The sequence below is a fragment of the Molothrus ater genome, chromosome Z (genome assembly GCF_012460135.2).
Source record: "Molothrus ater isolate BHLD 08-10-18 breed brown headed cowbird chromosome Z, BPBGC_Mater_1.1, whole genome shotgun sequence".
In the NCBI taxonomy this organism is placed as follows: domain Eukaryota; kingdom Metazoa; phylum Chordata; class Aves; order Passeriformes; family Icteridae; genus Molothrus; species Molothrus ater.
The window spans coordinates 14277732-14292548 of record NC_050511.2 but is presented as its reverse complement, the minus strand read 5'-3'; the positions used below and the strand labels follow the sequence as shown (position 1 = coordinate 14292548).

The 14817-nt window shown below is 47.1% G+C and overlaps 1 protein-coding gene across 2 annotated transcripts; it reads left to right on the top strand.

Annotated features, from left to right (window-relative positions):
• The first annotated feature begins 2280 nt into the window (after positions 1–2280).
• Positions 2281–13866, top strand: HMGCS1 (3-hydroxy-3-methylglutaryl-CoA synthase 1). Of its 2 annotated transcripts, none has more exons than XM_036402957.2 (10): positions 2281–2397; positions 7090–7547; positions 7904–8029; positions 8542–8706; positions 9408–9576; positions 9694–9864; positions 10649–10755; positions 11102–11227; positions 11500–11663; positions 12061–13866. In XM_036402957.2, exons 2-10 carry the CDS (start codon positions 7100–7102, stop codon positions 12151–12153), a joined length of 1569 nt encoding a protein of 522 aa, XP_036258850.1. In that variant the 5' UTR covers positions 2281–2397; positions 7090–7099; the 3' UTR covers positions 12154–13866. The 2 variants fall into 2 exon arrangements, with proteins under 2 accessions (XP_036258850.1, XP_036258849.1); XM_036402956.2 differs by lacking the exon at positions 2281–2397 and adding an exon at positions 5893–5915.
• The last annotated feature ends 951 nt before the right edge of the window (positions 13867–14817 follow it).

The following is a 14817-nucleotide window of genomic DNA, read 5'->3' as shown; positions in this document are numbered from 1 at the left end:
TTTAAGATCTCCATTTAGTGTTGACTATACATGCACCAAAAAAAATTGCAGAACCCAATTCTGACATCACCATTTTGAAAGCAAGTAAGACATTTATCAGAAGGAACCCCCCTCACAGGTGAGTGCAGGCTCCCAGGCTTGCATTGCCAGGAGCAGCCAGAGCCATGACAAGGCAGCAGGCAGGCCAGTGACCTCACCAAGGGCGCACTCTCACAGTGCCCAAACAAACGTGCAGAGCAGGGCCAGCGATGGCAAAACAGGGTCAAACAAGAGTCCAGATTTTCAGAGTAGGTCGGAGGTGAAGCTGGGAAGTCAAGTCACTGGGTCAGGGTCAGCAAGGGCGGTACCATGCACAGGCACATTCATGGCGCCCGTCTGGCAATGGCCCAAGTTTGAACACAGCTCCCAAGTGAAAGGGACGAGGTAGTCAAGGACGCTCCCCACAGCTCCATCACACTGACTTCTCCAGGACAGCCCCAGCCCAGGGTACCTGAGATGCGGCAGCCAGTGGTGGCCTGGAGCACAGGCAACCGAGTCCCCAGGGAGCAGGGAAGTGGAGTGGTCCCTCTGCTCCCCAGCACCTCTTCCAGAAAGCCTGGGCAATCCAGGCATCCCTGTGGCAGGAAACATTTTGTCACCAAGAGCATATTGAGGCTGGTACTAGGAGTCCATTTTGATGTCCAGAACAAGGATACAGCTCTGGTTCTGTTTTTTCATACTGTGTAGTTTTGAGTTTTGTTTTTTTTTTACGTTGGTTGTTTGGTTGATTTTTGGTAGGTTTTTTGTTTTGTTTTTGTTCTGTTTGGTTTTGGTGGGGGAGTTTTGGTTTTGTTTGTTTGTGGTTTGATTTTCTGTTTGGTTTTTTTTTTTTTTTTTTCCGGTGGTAGGAAGGAAAAGAAGGAAATGGAGTTTTAGAGTCCCAGAACAGAAGAGGAACTTTCCTGACAAGTCCCTTTTTTCTGTAGGCAAAGGAGGTAACTGTGTCTACATGATGTAACTACACCATCACCTACTGAATTTACATTTTGTCAACATGTTTTTTTCAGAATTACAAATGGAACTGGCATGTAACAGTGACTGGCACAAGCTTATCATGAGACTGCAGGGTAGCACATGCAAGCAAAACTTTTCTTGATTTCTCAGTAGTATTTCTCAATCCTCACACTACAGATAGTTATGTGACAAATCTGTGATGATTTCCCATGACAATGGCAGAACAAATTGAACAAACAGGATAGGAGTTCAAACTTTCAATGATGGCTTTCCCATTTCCTTAGCAGTGTTTTTACCTGCCCCTAAGATGGTGGTTTGACACCCTGGAGTGGAGTGAGGTGAGCAGGCTGGTGTCTCCTGCTGGCTTCAGCAGACAGATCTCACAGAACCTGACGGCTGCCAAGGGAGTGCATTTCCTTGACTTGAGCAGTGGTTTACAACCCAATTATCCAGGGTACAAAATTTGTTTTAGACTTTTGTCAAGCAGCTTCCCATCTACAGCAGAAGTTTGTTCTCCCAGTTCTCCGGGGGTGTGCAGCAATGGATTAGGTGGCAATAAATCATCGCACGACCTAAAGGCAAGCCAGGCTGGCAGAAGGAACCCACACAATGCCAATTTGTCAGACAGCAGTAACCCCGTGATGTATGGCTTGGCACACGGAGGATTTAACGAGCTCGAACGAAAATGTTACGGGAAGATCCAGGGCAGGGCAGGGCAGGGCAGGACAGGACATCCATCACATCCTGCGTGAAGCAACTCTGTAGGCAGAGCCCCGTGCGAGCCCCGGTGCTGGGGCACGCTGGGGTTGGGACGCGCCGCGGCCGGGACACTTGGGGGCTGGATGGGCGGGAACCGGGACAAGCCGGGGCCGGAATGGGCCGGGGTCAGGATGCACTGGGGTGAGGATGCGCCGGGTCCGGGGCCGGGGCCGGGGCCGGGACACTCCGGGCGGCGGCTAGGGCCGGGACACGCGGACACTCCCGTTGCCAGGCAACCGCCTCGCGCCCGGCCCGAGCCCTTCCTACCCTCACCCGCGGTCGGCCGCGCGCTCCCATTGGCTGTCTCCGCACGGCGCACGGCTCCCATTGGGCGCCCGCCGCCCCTGCCGCGTCCCCATTGGCGCACCGCCCTCTGCCCACGCCGCGTCACTTTCTCACGCCATTCCCCCCGCCCGCTCTGCCCGCCGCTCGCCGGGCGGGGGGCGGGACCTGGGGCGGCTGCGGCTGTGATTGGTGAACAGCGCTGCCGCTCAGGCCGCGCGCCGGGTGGCGGGCGGTGCAGCTGCTTAAAGGGGCCGCACGCCCGCCGGAGGCTGGTGCTGTCTTGAGTGCGTGTGGAGCAACACCGGGAGCTACATCGGGAGCTACATCGGGAACGACACCGGGAGCCATCACCTCCGACGGGTGAGCGCGGCTCGGGCCGCGGAGGCACTCGGGCCAGGGGCGAAGGGCTGCGGAGCCGCGTGGGGGAAGCACGCGAGGGGCGGCGGGGCTGGGAGGGGGAGCGGCACGCAGGGTCGGCATAGCTGGGAGCGGCTTCCTGTGGATACAGCGCCTTCGGAGGAACATCCGTAGAGCGGCCCCGGGGGTTGAGGGGAATTAAAAAAATTAAAAATGAAAAGAGAGAGGGAAAAAAAAAAAGGATGAAAAATCACCCCAAAAACGTGTGTCAGGGTGTCCTAACTTAGGTGTCACCTCGTATCCCGCGCCAGTCGCTGTTCGGAACATCACAGGCCGTCGGGCGGCGCAGCGGGCGATGCTCACTGCCCAGGTGACCAGGTGCGTCCCGCAGGAACCGCATCCCGCAATGGGGTCCCGGCCGCCGCCTCCCGCCCTGCCCGCGGGGGAGGCCCCCGGCTGTGTGAGCTGCGGTGAGCGGCTGCTGCGGGGCTCCGCCGGGCTCTACCCCCGTCTCGGAGGCAACCGAGGAGCCTTCCGTGTGTCCCTTATCCACCTCTCAATGTCGCGACAGCGTCGCCCTCCCAAGCCGGGAAAGGCGGACCGAGCGTGCCTCCCTGCCCGTGCCACCCCCGTGCCCAGGCAAAGGCAGCCGGGTGCTGCCCCGGGAGATGCCGCCGCCTTCTTTCCTGACGGCGTTTGCCGCAGGGTGTGGGCATCCCGGCGCCCACCCGTGTTGTGACGGAGCCCCGTGCTCGGGTGTGCCGCCATCCGCGCGGGTGGGGCCGCACGACTCCGCCCGAGTTCCGTCCCCGCGGCTCTGCGCGGTTTGCCTGTATCCCGGCGCACGGCGGTGAGCGAGCATCCCTCGGGATGCCCGTCCCGGCCCATCGCGGCGCCCGCAGCCGAGCGTCCCGCGGGGAGGTGGCCGCGGTCCGGCGGCCTCTGGTGGCGGCACAGGTGTCGTGCGCGCCAGTGTCACCGGCGGGCCCCTGCGGGACAAGACGGTGATGTCGCAGCCGGGGCCGCCACGGGCACTGCCCCTCCCACCGGTCCTCCGGAGCCAAAGGCATCGCTTGTAGCAAACAAGGCCGGAGCTTATTTTCTACCTTTGAGTAAAGTGTTCCGTTAGAATTAAAAACTTAGGCAGGAAATAACACAGTCAGATTATTGACATAATATGCTCAAATTCCTAAGAAAGGCAGTAACGCTACCACTTGTTACAAGCAAACATGTTTCTGGTAGCACAAGCAGAAAGAAGTGGCTTGACTTATGCTTCTCGTTCATTCCCAGCAGAATCATAAGGAGACATGAAACAGTGTGTTTCTCATTTCCATAAACCAAAGCATTTGGGGTTCTTGTTATTTTAAAACAAATGATACTTCTGAGAAAGTTTTCATTTTCAGTAAAAACTCAATGATAGGATGTTGTTTGCTGTTTGACCAGGAAGACAAAAGACTGTCTGTTTTATACTGAGTAAACAATTTTTTTTTTTCTGTAATGACTGACTGACTCGAGATGTCATATGTCCCATTTCCTTCAGTGGTCAGAGTGTGCTTACAGAGCAGTGCTGCTCTCGGCAGCACAGCCTGGCAGCCCAGACTGCCGCCCTGCTGGGTGTGACTGGCGAGCTTGGTGTTTGGTGAGCCTGGGAACAGAAAAGAAACACCCTCTCTTCAGTTGTGTTCTACACAAAGTTTTCTGATGAGAGAACTGCAGCAAGTAATATTACTTGAATGCTGGTTTTGGCATCTCAAAGTTCTGCAAGGAGCAAGCACAGAAAACACTTGTTTTCATCAGCTCTCATCAATAATGTAATTCCTTTTGGCATATTGGTTTTCCCAACAATTCACTGCCTGGTTAAAAGCTGCTGTTTTTCACCCATTATTTGTCAAGTCCATGCTCCATGCAGGCTTCAGGGAGACCTCGCTGCACCCTTTCAGTACTTACAATGAGCTTATTAAAAATTAGAGGGAGAGGGGCTTCTTGCAGGAACGTGTAGTGACTGGACAAGGGGGAATGGTTTCAACATGAGACTACGTTTAGATGAGATATGGGGAGGAAATTCTTTAGGGTGAAGGTAGTGAGACACTGGCACAGGCTGCTCAGAGGAGCTGTGAAAGCCCCATCCCTGCAAGGATTTTAAAGCCAGGCTGGATACATTGAGCAGCCTGGTCTAGTGGAAGGTGTGCCAGCCCATGGCAGGAGGGTGGGAATGAGATAATCTCTAAGGTCCCTTCCAACCCAAGTTATTCAATGATTTAAGATTCAATGAATCTTAAATAAAGTTAGGCCTTTTGAGATTCTCTGCAGCCTCCAAATTTAAGCTTTCTGGCCCATGGAGCAGCAATGAGCTCTGCTCTGGGTACATGGCTCACCCTCGGTGTGGCTGCCAGACATTGATGAGCTGGAATTTCCTCTTTGATAAAATGAGGTGTTTTGTGCCAGAAAGGGAGCTGGACCCCAAAGCCCTTTTCCCAGCTGGTACCTTGGGATCTGTCTGTGGGGCAGTGTGTCTACACTCATATGGGAGCCAGAAAGCGTCTTCCTGCAGTGCCTGTGCAGATTTGGGATAGCACACAGCTCTTGGGGCCAGGTTTTGGACCCCAGCGCTGCTGCATGTCCCCAAGCCGTGTGTGTGACTTGTTCACGGTGCTGGGCAGGGACATTCCCCGCTCCCCGCAGCTCCGGGGCACTCCCGGACCAGCACCCTCCCTCCGCTAACAGCATCAGCCCTCTGCTGTACCAGAACAAATCCAAAACCCTGCCCGACAGCTCCCAGGAGGCAGGAATAATTATGGGTTTGCTCAGCTTGTGCGTTGTTTGGGGGTTTTTTATCTGTCTAGTTTAAAGCAAGATAAGGCGGCACGGCACCGCTCCACTTTGGAAACAGAAGCGAGGTGCCGAGGGCTTGTCCAAAACAACAAAACAAACACAGCCAAGACCACACAGGAAGCCTCTCTGCAGCAGGGGTTTGGATGCTGGCGAATTCGGTTTTATTTCCCGTGGGAGCTGTCGCCCGTGCCCGCCGGCCGAGCCAAGCGCCCCGTCCCGGCGCTGTCCTTGCCCCGTCCCGGCGCTGTCCCTGCCCCGTCCCGACGCTGTCCCTGCCCCGTCCCGGCGCTGTCCCTACCCCGTCCCGGCGCTGTCCTTGCCCCATCCCGGCGCTGTCCCTGCCCTATCCCGGCGCTGTCCCTGCCCCGTCCCGGCGCTGTCCCTGCCCCGTCCCGGCGCTGTCCCGCCCTGTCCCGGCGCTGTCCCTGCCCCGTCCCGGCGCTGTCCCTGCCCCGTCCCGGCGCTGTCCCTGCCCCGTCCCGGCGCTGTCCTTGCCCCGTCCCGGCGCTGTCCCTGCCCCGTCCCGGCGCTGTCCCGCCCTGTCCCGGCGCTGTCCCTGCCCTGTGTCCCGCCGCTCTCCCGGTCCGGTGCCGGCGCTGGGCGGCGTGGCGGCTGCTGCGCACGCGCACTGCCCGCGGCGCGCATGCGCCCTGCCCGCGGCAGGAGGCGGCCATGGGATTCCGCAGCGTGTAAGAGGCGGGCGCCGTGAGGGGCAGCGGGGGCGCGGCGGGAGAGGCAGAGAGGGCGGCAGCTGGGGCACGGCGGGTCGGCGTGAGGGGCAGCTGGGGCACGGCGAGGCGCTGGGCTCCGCCTGCGGCTGAGGCGCGCTGCGAGCCCCTGTGCGCACATTCCCGCGGCTCCTGCCCGGCTCCAGGGTGGGTTATGGATAACCTTGAGGTGGTGGGGGCGGCAGCAGGGGACACAGCAAGGCGAAATTGGTTCTTTTGCTTAAAACCGCGCAGTGCGCTGTAGGGCCGTTCTTTGGCCCTCTATGCAGCTGGTCCTGGCTTCTGGAAGCTTGGAGCTGGGCACGGAAGGGACGGTGCCCTGTCGGGATGTAAGCTGAGGAGGATGGTGCCGGCCTGTGTAATTGAGGGAGGGTTGAAGTAACGGGGTGTAATGTGTCCTTGGGATAGTAAATCCCCAAGTGTGGTGACAGGAAAGTTGTGGGGTTAGAATAAGGAAACTCGGCCTATCAGGGAGAACACTGTTCATCTCAGCCCATGAAATACTCCTCCAGGCATGGTACTAGGAGTTCCAGTGTTCTGGAATGCCAGAATAGAATATGCAACAAATAGAAAAAACACCAACACTTCCGCTGAAAACAAAAACAAAAACAAAAAAAAACAAACAACCCACACAGAAATATTTCTGCCTTGTTGCAAGTGTAAACAAAACAAAGTGACCTATGTCACTTTGTTTAAAAATAAATACTATTTTGAAGATTTCTGGCCTGTCTTAAGATGGTTATTCTCTAGTAAGGGTTTTCAACTAGCAATGCTAATAAAAATATCCAATCTTTCTAGCTTGGTTATATGCAAAATTGAGACTTTGCATATAAGCAGAAGTAAGATATTGAACATTAATTTCTCAAACACTTAACACTTGATAAGTGTGTGTTTTTGCTTCAGAAAGATAGGGTTTTACCTACATCTGTTCGTCTCCCGAGCTGAAATCTGTATTTTCACTTAATATACTCATACCAAAGCTTCACCAGAGGCAAAGGGTTGCCTTTTGCAAATTACATTATTGAAAACATGCAACACAACTTTTTCCTTACAATTACAGGAACTAAAAGTAGGCTACTCTAAGTATACCTGAGTAAATCACATGATTTTGTGGTTTTCTTTTATTTTCTTAAAGATCTGCCACGATGCCTGGGTCTCTTCCCGTGAATGCTGAATCCTGTTGGCCCAAAGATGTGGGAATTGTGGCACTGGAAATATATTTTCCCTCTCAGTATGTTGACCAGACAGAGCTGGAGAAGTACGATGGCGTGGATGCTGGGAAGTACACCATTGGGCTGGGCCAGGCAAGGATGGGGTTCTGCTCTGACCGGGAGGATATCAATTCCCTCTGCTTGACTGTGGTCCAGAAGCTCATGGAGAGGAACAACCTTTCCTATGATTGCATTGGGAGATTAGAAGTTGGAACGGAGACCATAATTGACAAATCAAAATCTGTGAAGACCGTCCTGATGCAGCTTTTTGAAGAATCTGGTAACACAGATGTAGAAGGAATCGACACCACCAATGCATGCTATGGAGGCACTGCTGCTCTTTTTAATGCTATTAATTGGATTGAGTCCAGTTCCTGGGACGGTAAGTCATGGGTATTTTCTTGAAAAGTTACATCATCCTTACATCAGTCTGCCCCACAATGACAGGGTCATGTTTAACCATATAAAATTCAGAGGGTAAACTGTTTTTCTCTTCTAAAGTCTTTTTCTTAAATGCTCTGGGTATTTGCCACTTCAGTTACAGCATGAATAATGATATAGCTACTAATGTAAAGGTCTTCTGTAAATTCAGGTGATTGCCAATTGAAATGTGGGAGAAAAATCAAAATTGAAGAGCCCTTTAATCTTGGTGTCATCTCCTCAATAACTAGAGTCTAAAAATTGCTGATGGATGTTAAGATGTGCCTTCTCATCGTTTTCCCTGTGTGTTTTTCGCAGGTCGCTACGCCCTTGTGGTGGCTGGAGACATCGCTGTGTATGCCTCGGGAAATGCCAGGCCCACTGGGGGAGCTGGTGCCGTTGCAATGCTGGTGGGCCCAAATGCACCGCTGATTTTTGAGAGAGGTTAGTCCCATGGGAGAACATACACTGCTCAGGTCAGATTACTGCATCTGCCCTGGAGCCTCTTCCCTGGTTTTTGTGCCTTGCTGAAGCAGCAGATCAACTCTCTAATGTCAGAAATTGCTCTTTATCTCTTCTTGTCTGGGCTAACTCAGCCGAGTCCAGTTACAGGACACAGAGGAGAACAATTAAAGGTGCTCCTATTTGTTTATTTCCTTGAGGATTCTCCAGTAAAATTGATAGAGTAATACTAGAGCTGAACAAAACAACATTCTACTTCCAGGGCAATATGACAATCCTTTATTGCATGTGTTTGTCATGCTCAGTCCTACTCTGCTTTACAGGCCATTGAGGACTGTGTGAAACCTTATCTTAAAAGGCCAGAAGTGCCATGAAAATCTGCTGAACAGGGCCAAAACTGCTTCTTTTCCCACATGTGGCAACTGACACATCCCAATTGACTCAAAGCAGCTGAATAAATTAATTTTCAACTTCTGTCCATTTCTGTCCACCAGGATTGCGTGGAACCCACATGCAGCACGCGTATGACTTCTATAAACCAGACATGGTGTCTGAATATCCTGTGGTGGATGGCAAACTCTCCATACAGTGCTACCTCAGTGCTCTGGACCGCTGCTACACCGTCTATCGCAACAAAATCCACGCCCAGTGGCAAAAGGGTGCGTAGCCTCTCCCGGTGCTACTGCAGCATTGGCAGATGCTTGAGTGTGTAGCACACAGGCAGTCTAGTGTGTGATCTAAAAGCTAGTCTGAGTCTCTTCATGTTTGTATGTTCTGAAGTGATTGAAATATTTCTCCTGTAAGAAATTATTTATTTCTGTTCTGGTATGGCTAATCTCCTGACAGTCTGTAGTAGTCTCTACAGGCATTTGTTGGTGTAAGATATAATGCCTTGGTTAAAAGCATACTATTACCCATCTCCATCCAGACTTTTAAGAAACTTAGGTTAATATTTAAATGTTCTGTAATTATACTGATTTTTTTCTTTTAACACAATATGTTTAGTAATTGCTTTAATTATATTAAGAGACATAAGTGTGAAGAGAGGCAAATTAAGTAGATTATTACGTCAAAATACTGGGTAGGAATACCAAGATTCTGTTAAACATAGCTTTTTGTTCTAGAGAAAGAGCAAACATTGTTAGCTGGTGCAAAAGGTGGTAAAAAAAGAAATTTTAAACAGAAGCAGTACAGTGTGTTAAGTGCACTTGACAGGAGTGGTTAGTGTTACTTGTATGTTTGTGTCTCTTCTATGCCAACATGTTATGATGACTGGTGTCCTGCCAGCTCCCTACTTTATTTCCATAATTGAAGTGAGTACTAAACAGAGGTTGTAACATAACACTTCTGCCACTTCCAGAGGGGACAGACAGACGTTTCACCTTGAATGACTTTGGATTCATGATCTTCCACTCTCCATACTGTAAACTGGTACAGAAATCTGTGGCTAGACTCTTGCTGAATGATTTTCTCAGTGACCAGAATCCAGAAACAGCAAATGGTGTTTTCAGTGGTCTGGAAGCTTTTAGGTGAGAATGGCTGCTCTCTACCTTCGTCACATAATCTGTTACACATCCAAAGTGTGTTTTTACTTTCTGCTATTTTATTAACTGTTTCTGAACTTTTTTTTTTCCTCTTTTGAATAGGGATATAAAACTTGAAGATACATACTTTGACAGAGATGTGGAAAAAGCTTTTATGAAAGCTAGTACAGAGCTCTTCAATCAGAAAACCAAAGCTTCATTACTTGTATCCAATCAGAATGGAAATATGTATACCCCTTCAGTCTACGGTTGCCTTGCCTCTCTTCTAGCCCAGTAAGCATAACATTGGGAAAAGTTGTTTATGAATAAGGTCATAAAAGGCTTTTTTCAGAAAGTTTCTTGTAAAAGCGTAATATAGCAAATTTTTCCCTACAAGATTGCCTTAAGCAGAAAAACTAAAGTTAAAACACAATTCTGCACACACATTCAGTTCAAGTAATGTGCAGATTGAAAATGTCCATGTCAGAAGCTGATGCAAAACAGCTGCTTATGGCCTTGCAAAGCAGGATCTTATTTGTAAGGTAGTGTCTGTTCTCAGCCCCAACTTCCCCCCTCTTCCTTCCCCTAGAAACACTCCTGAAGTGGAAAAAAAATCTGAATGTCTTCTCTTACTATAATAAGTAAAGCCAAATTAAATTACTATTTAATTTTTTTTTTTCAAATACATCCTTTTACAAAATCATATTAAGTTTACATAAAACCACTCCTCCTGTGTTTTCTTTTTCTTTATTTTTATTTATTCTGACATTCTCTTCCAAGATGTGTTAATTTTTTGGCCTTAGTTTGCTTAAGAATGATATATGTTTGCTTTCATTATATTCTGGGCATTTCTCAGGCATGTTTTGCTCTAGGCAGCTTTCAAATTCAGCAGATAACAGCAGTATTTGAATTTGTGTTTTTAAAAGTCAGTGTTTATGTACATAGTATGCTAAATCTGTATTATAGACACTATAATAAAAAGCTGGTTGCTTTTCCAAAGCTAGATGCAGTTTCTAGTTATTTAAAACTGGAACTTTGTCTTAGTTCTGACTTTAAAAAGCTGTGGTATGATTTGCAGGTACTCCCCAGAGCAGCTTGCGGGACAGAGAATCAGCGTGTTCTCATATGGCTCTGGTTTTGCTGCTACCCTGTACTCCATCAGGGTCACACAGGATGCCACTCCTGGTGAGTGACTGGAGGTGATGTCATCTGCCTCCCTTGCTCAGCTCGTTCTTGCTGCCTTGTTGCACAACCCACTGGCATAAGGAAACCTGCAGGGCAGTGCCTTAATGACAGCAGTGCCACACTGGGAATGTCCAGCTCCAGGGAGTGTTTAAGTGTCTCCTTGAACAAATAAATAATAGTCTTCAAACTCTGTTAAATGTTTTGAGTTGGTAATTGGGAATATTTTAAATGACTAATACTTTAGATTCTGTAATGCAAAGTACTTTGAAAGGGCTTGAAATATTCACATACTAGTATGCAGTTCTCAGTACTGACTCTACCCTACCTGGATGGTTCTATATTGCAGGCTCTGCACTGGACAAAATAACTGCCAGCCTTTCTGATCTCAAAACAAGACTTGACTCAAGAAAATGTATTGCACCTGATGTCTTTGCTGAAAACATGAAGCTCAGACAGGAAACACATCATTTGGGTAAGAACCTAATAAATATCAATCATTCCTAGTCCTTGAGCAAATTGCTTATCACTTAATCTGAGAGACATTAAATGATTAGGGTGTAGAATGAAGGAAATGTCCAACCCTTTCTGCCTCTAAGTAGCTTGTGTTCATTTTACCCAACATGTCTGAAGTAAAAAATGGTGGCTTGTTTTTTCCTGTCTCAGTGCATCCAGTCTGCCAAGGCCTGTGTTGAGTAAAACTCTTACCAGGAAACAACTAACAATGTGTTCCTCCCTTTCTTACAGCCAATTATATTCCGCAGTGTTCAGTCGAGGATCTCTTTGAAGGAACATGGTACCTTGTGCGTGTGGATGAAAAACACAGGAGAACTTACGCCCGGCGCCCGCTCATGAGTGATAGACCTCTGGAAGCAAGAGTTGGAGTTGTCCATCCAGGCATTGTTCATGAGGTGAACACTCAGCACTCTTTTAAAGTTTGATGTAAATGGTGGAACCATTTACATGTTTGTCTTAGCATGTGCATGTATGTTAAGAGGAAGTGGTTTTATGAGTTACATTGAATACTTTGTTAACACATGTAACATACAAGCCAGAAGTAAAAAGTTGAAACTGCGATTTTAAAAAGTACATTTCATCATAAAAAGAACAAAACTGCACAAGAATGAAAGAGGAACAAACTGGCTCTTCTCACACGATGTGTTTGCATGAAGCATGACCAATTTGATTGACTTAAGGCCAAGCTGTCCATTGTAGCATGAATGTTGTTTGAGAGTTGGACTAGCCATGAAGTATGAATGTCTGTGAACTAGAAAACTGTATTTAATATTTTTTTTCCCTTCTTCTTAGCACATCCCAAGCCCTGCTAAGAAAGTGCCAAGAATCCCTGCAACAACAGAATCTGAAGGCGTTACTGTCGCCATTTCCAATGGGGAGCATTAAGATACCTCTGTGAGGTGGGGAAAGAAACGAGGTGTGAGGGCAGGGTGAGAGAGAGAGAAAAAGGATTGCAGTAGCACTGAAGTTTCAGTGTACACTAGTACTTAATTGGAGCATGACAAAACTCTTTAGGCTCCTTGAAAAAAATCATCATAATATGGTGTGCTGATTTTATAGTATTTTCAGAACACTTACATCAGGAGTATATTGGAGATAGAAGGACTTGCCAGGTGCTGTGGGGATTCCTTAACATGTCTGAACTTTTTTAATTGCTGAGAAGTAGCTGTAGTCTATTACAAAGTCTTCGTACACAGAAAGGAAAAAAAAAAAGGAATCTTCTGCCTGCTCTTCCATGTAAAATGACTTGAAACCTACACTGTTAACTTCTACTAGTACTCAACTGTGTGCAAAATTGTCCAAGCTTTTAATGTTAGGGTTCTCAGTGCCTTGACAATAAGCAGTCAATCTTCTGAATACTGCAATTCTCTTTCACTTTATCACCTTCCCTTTCATCTCCTAGTCTGCCTCCCATCACCCCATTGCTTTGGGACAGGCACAGAATCAAGAACATCCATTGCTGGAATAGAGCCTCTCTTCCCTGTCAAAGTGACTGGATCAAGAACGGCTAGGCTGACAAGTGGTTTTCTTAGAAGAAACTCTGTGATTCACTGTGTTAGTTACTATGTAATTCCTCCTAACATCTTATGTGATTTATACCTGCATTTTAAGTCACAGGAGACTGGGAGGAAAGATGAAGAAGAAGGGAGGTAGTAAATTTTTTATTCTAAAGAAAGGGGATAATTGATTTGACACCATAATAGATGGTTTAGTAGAATATCCAAGACAGCAAAATTTTAAAATAAAATTTAGAGCTATTGTGGCGCTGTTTTAATTGGCAAACAAAGGAGAGAGTGATGTTTATCACTTTGTCTGGAACTCTAGCCTATTAGTTGTCTTTTATATAATACATTTCCAAAAAACTCTTTGTAGCTTTGAATCTGGCTTTTTACTTTGAGGTCCTTCTCACTATTGGTAATACTGTAGGAGTGGAGTCCTTTATTTCTTTCCCTCCTTCCCCAGCGTGCAAGCTAAAGCTATCCATTTTGCAAGCAGTAGATAGATTTACAGTGGTTATGGGGAGTCCATTCTGGTAGATTTTTAAAGCCCAGATTGGAAATGAACTATGATATGAGCCTTTTAAGCTTGTAAAATATATATATATACATACATATATATGTATATATATATTTAAGTTGAGCTAATGTACAGAATGAAGTTTCATTGAATTTATTTCTTTGCTAATTCTACAAAGCTACATTATCTAATATAAAGTAGCAAAAAATTATTTCTGTTAATTACATTTTTTTGTGTGTGTGTAATGAAGTGTTTGTATTACCTGTCACTCACTAGAATTTGATAACTTGCTGTATTTGTACAGTCAAGCCTTGGTAAAATAGTTGTTTATTATGAATTGATGAATACTAATCTGTTTGTTCTGCTGAAAATGATGGAGCAATGCATGATGATAGTGTTTGCAAGTATTTTGGTTTAGGTTGCCCTCATGAAACTTAACCTTGACACCTGTAATACAAACTGTCATGGAACAAAGTCCATTGCTGGCAGTGGACAAGCCAAGAAGTGAGCTACTGGCACAGGCCTCACAGGTCTGTGAGGCTGATCCTTTATTAAAATAAAGTTTGAGATATTTGAAACCTGTTGGAGTAGTGCTGACTTGTTGGTTTTTTAGGATGGATTTCTTTAACAGGAAAGAAGAACCTGGCTCTGGTAAAAGCCCAGAGTTGTGGGGTCGCAACCTGTGTGGACATTTTGCGTCTTTCTTCTTAGTAATTCCATTACAGAAGTGGAAAAAAGAATTGCTTAGGCTGGTGTAAAACAATCTTATCAGGGCCATGTTTCAAGATAATTTAAAATGCTTTTATATAGAACCTGTTTATAGTGGAGGAATTAATACCCATTTTATGAAATTTTATAAATCAGTAATTAATTCAAATTGATATTATTTACCCTCAAATTCTAAATTCTGTGAAGGAGGCTTGGTTCCTGCTTTGTGCACACCTGGGCCTCACTGAGTCGTTTCCCATGCATGGCCTTTCAGATTCATTCCACTGTTCATTTATATGAATTATTCCCTCTAAAGTGAAATTGGTGTCGCATCAGTGTCATAACAGATAAGGCATCCTGCCTTTAAATGTGACAGCACCAGCTGTACCTGTGTACACCTTGTGTTGGGTATCTTTCCTTAGCTAAACTCAGAGGTTCTGCCTCTTAGCTTAGGCATGTCAGCTGTCCCTGTTCAGAGAACAGCTGTCACACTTGTCCTCTGCACTGGAGTTGATGCTGTTGAAGAACTAAGCATAGAATAAATGACTAAAGATGAAAATCAGAGCATCTGCATTTTGGTGATGCTCAGAACAACTGGAGTTGTCAGACTGTGCAGCTTTTAACTTGCAGTGATCAAGTGTCACAATCAGCTTTGTGCAAGCTTTGGCTGCCAAAGCAGGATGGCAGGAGTGAGGACAAGCCTGTAATGCTCAGTGAATATAAGCAGATTTTGCTGCTGCTTGCATTCAGCTACTGGTAACTAGGGCTAAGGAGAGAACTTAAAACTACGTGGGTTTTGGAGTATGCTTAAATCTTTCTTTATTG

Bases quoted from the DNA above. Each gene is read 5' to 3' on its own strand.
- HMGCS1 (XM_036402956.2), top strand. The intron at 8,030-8,541 runs GTTAGTCCCATG...TCTGTCCACCAG, and splicing joins ACCGCTGATTTTTGAGAGAG to GATTGCGTGGAACCCACATG. The intron at 11,228-11,499 runs GTAAGAACCTAA...CCTTTCTTACAG, and splicing joins ACAGGAAACACATCATTTGG to CCAATTATATTCCGCAGTGT.